This window comes from Chroicocephalus ridibundus, chromosome 1 (genome assembly GCF_963924245.1).
Source record: "Chroicocephalus ridibundus chromosome 1, bChrRid1.1, whole genome shotgun sequence".
In the NCBI taxonomy this organism is placed as follows: Eukaryota; Metazoa; Chordata; class Aves; order Charadriiformes; family Laridae; genus Chroicocephalus; species Chroicocephalus ridibundus.
The window spans coordinates 131,845,522-131,857,718 of NC_086284.1; the positions used below are offsets into that span (position 1 = coordinate 131,845,522).

General features: G+C 42.8%; 1 protein-coding gene across 1 annotated transcript in view; it reads right to left on the reverse strand.

Annotated features, from left to right (window-relative positions):
• Positions 1–245: 245 nt before the first annotated feature.
• SPAG17 (sperm associated antigen 17) overlaps positions 246–12,197 on the reverse strand; it is a 105,945-nt gene continuing 93,993 nt past the window's right edge. The window contains exons 41-47 of the mRNA XM_063352750.1: positions 11,609–11,705; positions 10,220–10,318; positions 8,103–8,254; positions 7,447–7,616; positions 4,160–4,220; positions 1,618–1,762; positions 246–415 (exon numbers count right to left, since the gene is read on the reverse strand). Of these exons, the coding sequence (XP_063208820.1) occupies positions 279–415; positions 1,618–1,762; positions 4,160–4,220; positions 7,447–7,616; positions 8,103–8,254; positions 10,220–10,318; positions 11,609–11,705 (861 nt within the window). The 3' untranslated portion in view covers positions 246–278. The remainder of the gene's footprint in view (positions 416–1,617; positions 1,763–4,159; positions 4,221–7,446; positions 7,617–8,102; positions 8,255–10,219; positions 10,319–11,608; positions 11,706–12,197) is intronic.

Genomic DNA, 12,197 nt, shown 5'->3' on the forward strand with positions numbered 1-12,197 from the left:
TTTAATGTGGAGACAGTTCAGTGAAGGATTTGGGACAGGACTGGGGAGGCTCTGCTGTGCGCAGTTGTAATCTGTACATCTCTTGCAGTGAGTCCTTTGGTTAATGCCATCCGCAGCTTCCCTTTTCTTGTCTGAATTAGTCATGTCTGTGTGGTGTGTGCATGACAGCTTTGCTGTCAGTTGCATGAGGTTTGTTGATGATGTGGACCAGAAGCCAAGAGGAGGTAAAACAAACATATTTTAATTTACGGCTGGTATCACTGCATCCAGTACTTACATTAACTGGAAAGCTTTCGGGGTAGCGTAATCCGGAACCGCGGCTTGGAGCTTGTAGGAACTGCCCGGACTGTTGCTGCCATCCCACCCTGGGGGTATCCTTGTGGGCGGCACTCATAAGCGTCATTGGTTAACACAGGTGGAATATAATGTTAAGGATTGAACCATTCCTCCACATTTATGTAACTAAAATAATATGTGTGGAGGCTGGAATAAATTCTCGAAATAAATCTGTGAAATAACTTGCATCTGGACTACTGCCCTCAGCTCAAAGATTAAAGACCAGGTAAAATATTGGGGAAGGGCACGTATTTAGGAGGCTGGCCTGCAACTGCGTGCCTGAGGACTGCGTGAGTGGAAACAGAGCAGGGTCTGTTTCTGCTGCTGTGCCACCAGTCCTGTCTCACTCAGCTCCGCAGTAATGGTCATGAAAGACTTGTTTGGGTCACTATGAAGTAAATTTGGGGAGTTCCAATGACACTTCCAGAGCATCTTAGGCCTTGATGGAGTTGCTGTTAGGTAGCACTCTGGTGAGTCTCAGAGGACCTTGAAGTTCTCCTTTCTTTGGTAAAGGCGGCTATTACCAAGAGTGGAGTTTCTGGTGTGTTTGGATGCATCTTGCCTTGCTACTTCTTTTGTAGGTTTCCAGAAGACCTCTTCTCCCAGGCTTTTAAGTGCAAATTTGGTTAAAAGTCAAACAGAACTTCACACTTTCTTCTGAACTTGCCCTTAAAAATGAGCCTGTAATTTTATCTAAAAAATAATTATAGTTTCTGGAGCAAAAAGGAAAGAGAAATAGTAGGTTTTGACTTTGCTGTTTTCTTTTACTCCACCTCTATGCTCAATTAAAAGCCCACTGAACTGGGCTGATTTCTGATAGCATTCATGCACTTCTGTGCTTGCGCCTCCGCTGACACAGGGATTGTCTCATTTGTCTGTATAGTATCCAAGCTGATACATGGTTTTGTTGCCCGTGAGGCTGTACCACCAGATAGGTTCAAAAAATGTTATAGAGGATTTCCATTAGGGGTGGTGGGAAAAGAGTTACTATTATTTTCATTTATTTTTTTAAAAGCCACATCTTTCTGAGCTTACCATTCTTCCTTTCCCCACTTTTCAAAAACCTGTTACTCTGATGTAAATTGCTTTTAGTGTCATAATCTTAAATTGTTTGTTTGTTGTGCTTTTGAAAACACCCATTTATGCATTTCTGAAAAGGAGAGAAAAGCTTGCTACTTCAGCAGCCTGCACCGGCAATGATGCTTAAGGCTCCGGACAAGTGGACGGTCCCCAGGGTTGATGCTAGAAGGTGTGTGTGGGAAGTAAGGCAACAAAGGATATTTGCTCTCACAGGCAGGAGAAGAGTCTCAGTTTCTGTTAATATTTCAATATCATGGGAAATTTCTTCAAGGCCACCAGTATCTTTCCCTCCAATTACCATGGCAAAAATCTCTATCTCCAGTTCAACCTGCAAGCCTGCTGCCACCTAGGAGAGACAGAGGATTACTCGGAGGTAAGGTGCGTGTTTCGTACATAGTCCCCTCCAGCAGTCCGTGGAGCTGCTTCTTGACCTGAGTTGTCTGATGAAATTAAAGACTTAGTGCCCAGCACACATGATTGTGCTTGCCAGTTACCCCCTATCTGTTTCAGTAGAAAGGTCTGTATAAAACAATGTTTCTTTACGTTGCAGTTTGAAAGAAAACTGCCATGTGTTTGCATTTTTTCTCCTTAAATTTCCTTTTAGGTTCCAGAGGGAAAAGGGGAACTGGGACAGCTGGGAGAGAATCAAATGATGCCCCAAGCCTGTCGGTGGTTAAGAGGTGTTTGGACAATGCCCTTAATACCATGCTTTAACTTTTAGTCAGCCTTCAAGTTGTCAAGCAGTTGGACTAGATGATCATTATAGGTCCCTTCCAACTTGAATACAATATTTTATTTTATTCTATTCTAAAAAGAATATAGAGGTAGGGAGAAAAAGGAGATAGAAAAGGGATGGATGTGTGGAGAGGAAAAGAGAATGGAATTATTCCTGCCATCTGCCTGGACTTCTGTAAGGCCTTTGACACGGTTCCCCACAACATCTTTCTAAATTGGAGAGATATGGATTTGATGGGTGGACTGTTCAGTGGATGAGGAATTGGTAGTGGTCAATGGCTCAATGTCCAGATGTTGATGGGTGACAAGTGGTGTCCCTTCAGGGGTCTTTACTGGGACCAGTACTGTTCAATATCTTCATCAATGATATAGACAGTGGGATGAAGTGCACCCTCAGCAAGTCTGGTGATGATGCCAAGCTGAGTAGTATGGTGGACACACCTGAGGGACACGATGGCACCCAGCAGGACCTGGACAAGCTCAAGAAGTGGGCCAATGTAAACCTCCTGAGGTTCGATAAAGCCAAGTGCAGCGTCCTGCACCTGTGTTGGGGCAACCCCCAGTATCAATATGGCCAGGAATGAAGGGATTGACAGCATCCCTGCAGAGAAGGACTTGGGGGTTCTGGTGGACGAAAAGCTGGACATGAGCCAGCAACGTGTGCCAACGGTATCCTGGGCTGCATCAAAAGCAGCATGGCCAGCAGGTCAAGGCAGATGGTTCTGCCCCTCTACTCTGCTCTGGTGAGACCCCACCTGGAGTGCTGCATCCAGCTCTGGAGCCCTCAGTACAGGAAAGACACGGACCTGTTGGAGCGGGTCCAGATGAGGGCCACAAAAATATCAGAGGGCTGGAGCACCTCTCCTGTGAAGACAGGCTGAGGGAGTTGGGGTTGTTCAGGCTGGAGAAGAGAAGGCTCTGGGGAGACCTTATTGTAGCATTTCAGTACTTAAAGGGGGCTTATAAGAAAGATGGGGACAAACTTTTTAGCACGGCCTGTTGCGATAGGACATGGGGTAATGGTTTTAAACTAGAAGGTAGATTTAGACTAGATATAAGGAAGACTTTTTTTGTCAGAGTGGTGAAACACTGGAACAGGTTGCTCAGAGAGGTGGCAGATGCCCCATCCCTGGAAACATTCAAGGTCAGGTTGGACGGGGCTCTGAGCAACCTGATCTAGTTGAATATGTCCCTGCTCATTGCAGGGACTAGATGACCTTTAAGGGTCCCTTCCAACCCAAACTATTCTGTGATTCTATGATTTTAAGCACTGAGTTGTAGCTAGGGCTTTGGATAAGGAGATTTAACTTGCATTCTGGCACTGCCTCCTTGCACAAGTCATTCCTTCTTGATTCCATGCCTGGAAAAGCATTGGCTAGGATGTTGCCTGATATTATCTGGATGCTGCAGGGATAATGACCAGCACAATATTTATTCAGATACAACACACCGGTGAAGAGAGAGACTGAACAAAAGAAGAACGCATGAAAGCTTCCTACTTAATGGGAAAATTTCATATGCTGTGGTGCTTTGCTAGATAAAAGACTTAAAGTGGAGAACAGTTGCAAGCAGGGAAGAAACGGTTGAGGCAAGAGTTTACTAGGTTCAGCTCTTGAAGGTTATCAGGACAGAAGATAAAGTCTAGGCCTAAGATAGGACAGATATAACAAATACCCTAAACATAAGAAAACTCAGAGGTAGTGTTAGAGTGTCCTGTTTGCTTCAAAAAAGCTCCCTTTAACCTCAGTGCTTGATCTGCTGCTTTCCACTAAATTTAACATGTTTCTCCCTCTGCATTCTGGTGCAGGCTCTGAGACTTGGAGCACACAGGCAGCTTGCTTGAAGGCAGCAGAGGGACAGCGGAAGGCAGCATCACTTCCAGTGACTTTAAACAAATCATGTACCCTGCCATCTCTATTCTCAGACAGCTGTTATGAGAGGACACCCTCGATGGCCTAGCAGCCAGCTGAGTCTAGCAAAAACCCAAAAGATCTTATGTGTAACCTACAGGTCCTGGTGTGTACGTCACTCTCAGTCCTGTGTGCGGTGGTGGTTGCTTCACCCGAAACCTGTCGGAAACAGAAGAGAATCAGTTTGCCAGAAACTGTTTCAGGCAGGCAGAAGGCACTGCTGGGAAGCAGGCCATCTGCTCTTCCTCTGCTCGTGCAAACAGCAACAGACCTTGTCAGCTCATCCTTCCCATCACAATATACAACTTGGGCTACAATGATATTCCTGGTCTTCTTGCCAAGACTCAGGTTTCCAACAAAAAAAAACCCCAAAGGAACAGATTAATGGCCCAAAGTAAGTCTCCAAAGAGCTTGTTACACTGCTTGGTCCTTACAATAGAATGTGAAATATCAGCATTCTAAGCCTGCATACACAAAGGAAGCTAAAGTACAAATTAACATCTTCTTGTCAAACACCTGTGTGTTGTATACACAGAAGTCCTTAATGATCTTTATTTAACGTCCTTTGGTATGATTCTGTTGCAGAGGGCATGATACCGTTATAAATTTTGTGTGAATCTTCTTTAATTTCACAGTACCCGCTAAGGCAGTAGTTCCACTTCTTCATTTCTCACTGATTGTTTCACCTCTGTGCAGGCCTTCCGTGCACACGACTTCCACTGTTAGGATCTCTAAAGATCATTAGAGCAGATATGACCTCTACTTTTGCATGGCTCTAGACTTTATCCTGTAGATTTTTGTTTCCACCTGAAGAACATTTACCAGCATGCATTTGCACCAGAAGCTGTTAAAGGGAAGGCAGTAGAAGAGGCATTCCTAGGATATGGCTCCATCTTATGGAAAGCTCTGTCAGATTTATAAACTGGCTGTCAGAATTCCTGCACTTTCTCTGGAGTGCTGGCTATTATGAGAAACACAGGATGTCCCAACAAGTTCAGGCTACGGTATGGACAGTTTGGAAGTCACATAGTTAACTACCGACCCTGTAACTGAAAAGTTTTGGCTTCAGCACGAGGCAGATGTAGCTCTGAATTGCCCACCATTGGCCATACCCCTGCCCTCAGCATGTTCTGCTGTCATTCAGCAGCTAGTTAGTCACTTAGCTCTCTTCTCAAAGCATCAAGTAAAAGGCTTAAAAGATAAGATGGATTTCCTTGACTGCTTATATATAGTACCCTGTCACTTAAAAAAAAAAAAAAGAAAAAGTAACGTGCACAACTTGAGCTCTAGGATGTTAGTATGTGATGTGCTGATTTATCATGGCATGCACCATGATGCTTTAATGTGCATTAAAGGAAAAAATAGCTCTAACTAGGCTCATTTAAAAAAACCAAAACATCTCTGACATCCATCCTGATGGAAGAAGGTGTACAGTAGTCTCTCAGCTGGTCTTGAACAGATTTCTAAAGTGGCTAGTTGGCTGAGTAGTCACAAGAGATCATGATGATCCCAGCAGGATAAGTCTCCTGTGAGCTCCTCTTTTGATGATAATTAGCTACCCAAGGAGAAGGAACAACAAATGTCAGACATAAATGTTTATGTTTATTTCATTCCAGCACTGCAGTACCATAGTAAAGGGGTGCTGTGACTGATGAGATAGTGTCACTGTGACACCTCCCTCAATTCTCTTTTTCAAGAGCACATCAAACTGTAGGTCACCTACATCCAGAAAAGGGAAGTCTGGCAGGTGATTGCTCACGTGAAGAGTGCTCCAAAGAAAACGGCATCCGGAAGCTGCAGCACATCAGGGCCATGAGACTTGCACGCTCAAGCTCAACAACGTTTATTCACCTCATTAACTGTTTTCCTTATCCAGTGCTAATGTTGCAGGAAAGCCCAAGGACTATTTATCACCAGTGCTAAGAGGAAGCAGCTTTTGAATGACCTAGACCAACATGCCAGTACGACATATATTTCCACACTTTCAGTTAGTCTCCCTCTCCTTTTCTGCTAGATCTGGGGGTCTAGCAGAAAAAAGGCCCAGGAGTGGTCCAAGCCTGGCTTACTCTAAGTTTCTGAAAGGACAGTCTATAACTGTCCATTAGGACAAATGGATGAAGTTGGCCTAAATAGCAGCTTTCAGTTAACTGCTAAATAAACTAAGAACCTCTCCAGCTGCAGCAGGTAATTGAGGATAGGTGGGAGCGAGAGGAAAACTTTGGTGGGAATAGCTATCTTAGAACAAAGGCATTTAAAAAGCTTGGTTTTGGCTTTGGGGCTTTTGAGCCATCTGAAATTAAAGCTTCCCACTAAGTACTGCAATTCTTGAAACCATGGGGTGGGATTGTAGCCATTCAAATGAAGCTATTTTGAAGTGACAAACCATAGATAGAGCTCAGAAGCTGTAAGGATTTAGAGACCGTTATTGCAGGCTCTCCTTTAAGCTAAAAAGCAAAGTACATATAGCACAGCTGAGGCAAGTGCTGTTGAGCAAACGGAGTGGGAGAAATATGCTTTGCCCTCTTTTCTGTCACATGTATGGCCCCTGGGAGCACAGGGGTCACAATCATGCCTGTCTGAATACTGCTACAGTAAAACCACAGGAACTGTGCTGGTGCAGGAGTGACCGAATGAACATATGTGCAGACACTCAAGAGGGGAATTCTAGTACAGAAGGGCAATCACATGCATTTTCTTACTGTATTTATATATTCTTTAAATGGCAGCTGGGTAAATACAATAATTTCCTGTGATTTGTCATGCAGGGCGAGAGACAAGCTGCAGGACCGCTAACCTAGAAATGGACTTCACTTATGCTCACCTCACTGGAACACGGTGCGGTGCTATTTTGTCCCATACACTGACAGGGGTGACACTCAGTCAGGGAAATGTGTGCACAAATAAATGCTTTACTTCATCCTTGTCCTCTGCTTGTTCCCAGTGTCATCGCTGGAGCTGTTTCTCAATGTGGCTAAAGACACGTGTCTGCCTGAATATGCCTGTGCCCATTTAGATTGTCTGACTTGCAGCATCTAGCAACGTTTCCCAAAACCAAATGTAATATTGCTTACCATGAAAGACTTTGGTCCCTGAACCTGCGAACTTCACCAAGAACCAGTAAATCATCTGCGATGGGCCAGGACTATGCATACAGCACCTGCTGTTCCTTACTGCTTTCCGTCTTCATAATAACACTAATATGCAAATAATGCTGAAGTATTTCTAATATTATCGCCTCTCCTCTATCCGGTCAGTCATTATCAAATGATTACAAATATAAAAATACCATTTGTTATCTCATGTTAATCAGATCAAAAGGTTGACAATTAACAAGTAGTGCATATTTGGACAGTTAAAAACCAAGGTACTAAAAATTCAAAGTAACCTTGAGAAGTTCACACCAACATTCTTCAGGATCACAGTGGTTACATAGGTACAGCCTTCCTTTAGCACTCCAAACGTCACTCTGGGTGGAATGAGATGGAAGCCACTAAGATGCTGTCTTGTTGTTGCAAGAGAAGATGTGTTGACCTTTCCTGCGACAGGATCCTCTATCTTTGCGAACAGAATTAAAATATTAGACAATAGAGAAAGTTGGTGGCCATCAAGTTAGGTTCAGAGTTACCTAACCTGCATTTGACCTCTGTCCACTCATCCTGAAGAATTACAAAAAGACATCCTAATTAAAATAAAAACTGAAGAAGCACTTTGAGTATTGTCTGCAAATTTATACTGCTTCGAGTTTTCAGTCTAAGCCATTAAGATGTCTCAGGAGGAACGGGGGAAGCTCTGCTCTTTTGGAAATCAGAGCTGTCATGTGGGTGCCTGGTGCAGAACTGTGCTTTTGGCGTACGAGTTTGTCTTAATAGTTGAAAGGAAAGGTACTTTCAGAATTGCCAGTGAACTTACACATAAATTGCAACCACTATGTTTCAGTAAACAGATTCAAAATACCTTCCAGTATTGCTCCAGAGTGAAGACTTTATGCAAAAGAGATGACTGAGAGGATATTATTATTAACAAAAAAAGACGTTATTTTACCTTTTTATTTGGTATGGAATTTGGTTTTCTCCCCTGAAGGGATGATGGTAATTTCACTTTCTCTTTTCTTGGCTGTCCTGCAGCATTCACCAGTAGGCTCTGAACTTTATGTTGAAAGGGTGTCTCTTGTGATCTTGCAGCCTTGTTTAGGTCTGGAAAGGAAAGATTTCCAAAAGCACAAAAAACCTAAGCATCATATTCAGCCTAATCCTGAAGTTCTTGTTCAGATAAGATTTTTATTTTCTATGAAAGCATTTGATTAACACAAGGACAGAAGAACTGGTCTCACTTTTTAGTTAAGAAATCCTTAAGAAATCCCCTAATAGTAGCAAGAATTAAAATGTAACTAATAAGTTAATTTGTACAGTACTTATTAGAAAAAATTAGTCGGAAGCATCTCAGTGGCATCTCGCAATGAAGATAGAAACAGTTGTGAACATGATTAAAAACAGAAGAGGAGGTACAAACCCCCAAGCACTAAAATCAAAATTGAGAACATTACTATTCCCACGGCATGCCTGCACAGCACAATGATCAGTTGTGCAGAAACACCCAGGCTGGTCAAGTCAAATCTGTACGTCCATACAACAACAAATTCCAATCCGGGCCCCAAAGCAGTACAGCTCTGCCAGCACAACCAACTAGGAAGCGCTGTCTCTGGGCAGGATTTACTGTCTTGAATGCAACAGTTCATTCATACGGATGACCTGTATGATTCTGACTCTGGGGTTAAGGTGATCTTAGCTATCTTTTCATCCTTGAACTGTGCTCTACTGCCGAATGGAGATAGGCTGAGCATAGGGACGGCCAGAGCAACTTAGATCTAAATACAACCTCTTTTGCTTGACAGCCTAAGACTCATGTAGTTAATTGTAAAGTCTGATAACCTCTGAAGTGAAAACACAAGACAATTATGGTAGCTGTCTTCTCAACAGAGGTCAACCTCTAGATCAGTATTTTGTATGGAAGAGAATTGTTTTTCTCAGTTTGGACTGCAGGCATCACCTAGCTGGAATGATAAATCTGGTCAGTCATTGTGAGGAGGCAGAAATGTTATTTGAGAGTGGTGCTATTTGAGAGATTCCTCTCTTATTTCCAGACAACAGAACTGCAGGTGGTGTAGAGAGGGGCTTCCCATCTACACAGCAAATGGCCTAGAGCTCATAAAAAACAGCTAAGCATAGACATTAGGGAAAAAAACACTAGCATTGCTTGTTTTGCTTAAAAGTAAGCAACGTTTATGCTTTGACATTAGAAGTTAGTGTAGTTTTGGCATCTCTCTCTCCACACACACCCTCCCCTCCACCTCCCTCAAGCTGCTGTTCCTTTCATTACATACCCTGTGGCTCTGGAAGTACAGATTAGTACATCTACCCCAAGGTGTATGGCTTATGCATAAATAACAGAGGAAATTTAGGAAGTTTGAAGGCAACGGCTCTTTCAGAGCATTGAAGTTGAAGTTGAAGGCAATGGCGTCTTTCAGAGGTACTAAGAAAGGGTACCAGTATGCGTGGAAGGGAACGGAAGGGGAGAAGGGAAGCTAACTATGGGATGCAAGGATAGATTTTGCAAGTACGCACTGCCAAAGCTCAGCTGGTGTGGCATTATGTGAGAGCCAAAGGTTGGGGCTAATTAAAGCAGACTGATGGCTCTTCAGTGGTGATCATCCAAGGCTGATGATCGCCACAAGCAGATGCATAAGCAGAGCGAATAGCAGTAGACGTAGCAAGGAAAGCAAAACTGAACAGGGATGTTTAAATGGCAAAGACCATTTAACCACAGCAAACTCCGTTCAAGAGTCTTCTGTTACAGGCCTTAATGAACAGCAAAAATTGTCTTGTGCAACTTTTTTTAGTAGAGGAATTACTTCTTGGCTTTGTCTGCAATTCTACCATCCCCATTATCCCCATGTTGTTATAGCAGCCTCCTAGGATGGAGGAGAAAATCTCTTCCATTAGTTTTATACCTCCTTCGTTTTCTGACAGCCTTGCATTTAGATGTGTTCAGAATGCTGAACAGAGATAGGCATATTTAAATTTCTGTTGTAAATATTTTGTCAAAAGTTAAGACAATAGATATTAACCTGCTCCAGACTACATTCTGGAAGGCAGCTTTACCTGTTGTGCTGCTGGAACTTTCATTTTGTTTAGAATGAGCCTGCAGTGGAAGGCCAGGTGAAAGTGAGGAATCCCTCATGGTATTGAGACATTCAGATGCTAAAGGGAAAATAATGGAATACTGTGACAAGTGTTTTTCATTATCATCATAATTTTCATAAACACATGAAAAAAAAATCAGAAAGTCTTTGGCGCTTTAATTTAAACAACCTTTGAAAGCTCTATCTACATAACCGTGAAAGGCTAGGTAAATTCTGCATGTGACATTATGCACCACTGGGCAGCAGGGATCAAAAAGGCGTATCTTGCGATTGGTCATTTCTTGTTCTCTGGCTAACTGAGCCATAAAGGGCTAACGGACAATCCAGTACAGGTCTTCCGGTGACTGCAATATGGTGATTGCAAAATGAGGAAATATGGGAATTAGTGGGGGTCTGATAAAGCCCCATGGAGTACTGCTTTCCTGATAATGATTTGCTGCTGTGTATGACTTCTAATTTCACTGAGTGATTTCAGTAACTTGTCAGGGCTGCTTTTCAAACAACTGAAGTGTTCCTCTCAATGCTGTAAAGCTCAGACCTAAGATGACGGTTCAATCTTTCACTGCTTCCCGTCATCCAGTCACTGCTTTCTTGCTATATCCTCCAAACTATCCTTAGCCTGCATGTTTCCTATTCCATATCGCTTCTGCCCCAGTCCCCAAGCTGCCCCTCTTGCCACTGAGTTTCAGAATTCAATCTCCCATTTTTTTTTTTCCTACAGTCATACTAGTCTTTTTCTAAACTTGGCCTCCTCGGTTCTTGCTCATCCCCCCAGCTATTGTCTGTTCCATTAAGTTTTTCTTGAGCATTTTTCATCCATCCACCCCTCATTCATAGCACAATTCTTCAGCTTTGCATCCAAAGCCTATGGTGCTTCCACATTCAATGATGTCTGCCAAGGCTCTTTAACACACTAAATATAGAAGTCTCATAGACCACATTTATATTAGTGGATTAAACAGGAACATTCCCAGATACTGGAATATGTTAATCTACACTGTTAACTTGTTAGAACACTGGTATGATACCGACTGTGCCACTTAGCAGTCACGCCAGAAACACTCTTGTGTACACAAGCTTTGGCCAGGGAAAAGGCCATCTTCTTCTGGGACACTGAATTTGCACAGCCTACTCCATGCTGGTGGATCTCAATATCAGGGAGTGCTGCTGGGTATGTTTCATGTATCAGAATAGAGATAGCCATTGTGGTGCAAGTAGTTCATGTGTCAAAACGACTGGGAATACATGGGTTCAGATAATGCAATCTTAAATTTAATTGCAATGTGAAATGAGACAACTGGATAAAACAATGAAGAAGACACTAAAATGTTGCCAGACAGTAGATTACCTTTACTGGGTTTTTTGTTTTTCTCTAGAGGGAAATTACCACTTTGGGTTTTTTGAACTGGAGGAAGTTCCATAGACAGTGCTTCCACATCAGGAAACTAGAGAAAAGAAAGAAAGGGGGCTTAGGAATCCCAACTAAACACTTAGAAAAAAACCCTGCAGACACCCTTCATTCCCCCCTGCCACAAAAAAAAAAAAAAAAAAAAAAAAAAAAAAAAAAAAAAAAAGAAAAGGAGGAGCGGGGAAGGGAGTTACAAAGGAGTCAAATAAGCAGAACCAAGGCCAGGCTGGATGGGGCTTTCAGCAGCCTGGGCTAGTGGGAGGTGTCCCTGCCCATGGCAGCGGGGCTGGAACTAGATGATCTTTAAGGTCCCTTCCAACCTAAACCATTCTGTGATCCTATGGTAAGTATAAAAAAAGATATGCATAAGTATACCTCAGATTCCAAAGTACATTTTTGAGTATACTTTATGCACTTACAGCATTTATCTGGTGAGATTACATAAGGAACGTTCCCATGGCCACCCTTTAACCCAGGAGGGTTAGTCTTACTAATGTGCTTTCTAGTTAGCAGAGAGAGGTTTTTGAGA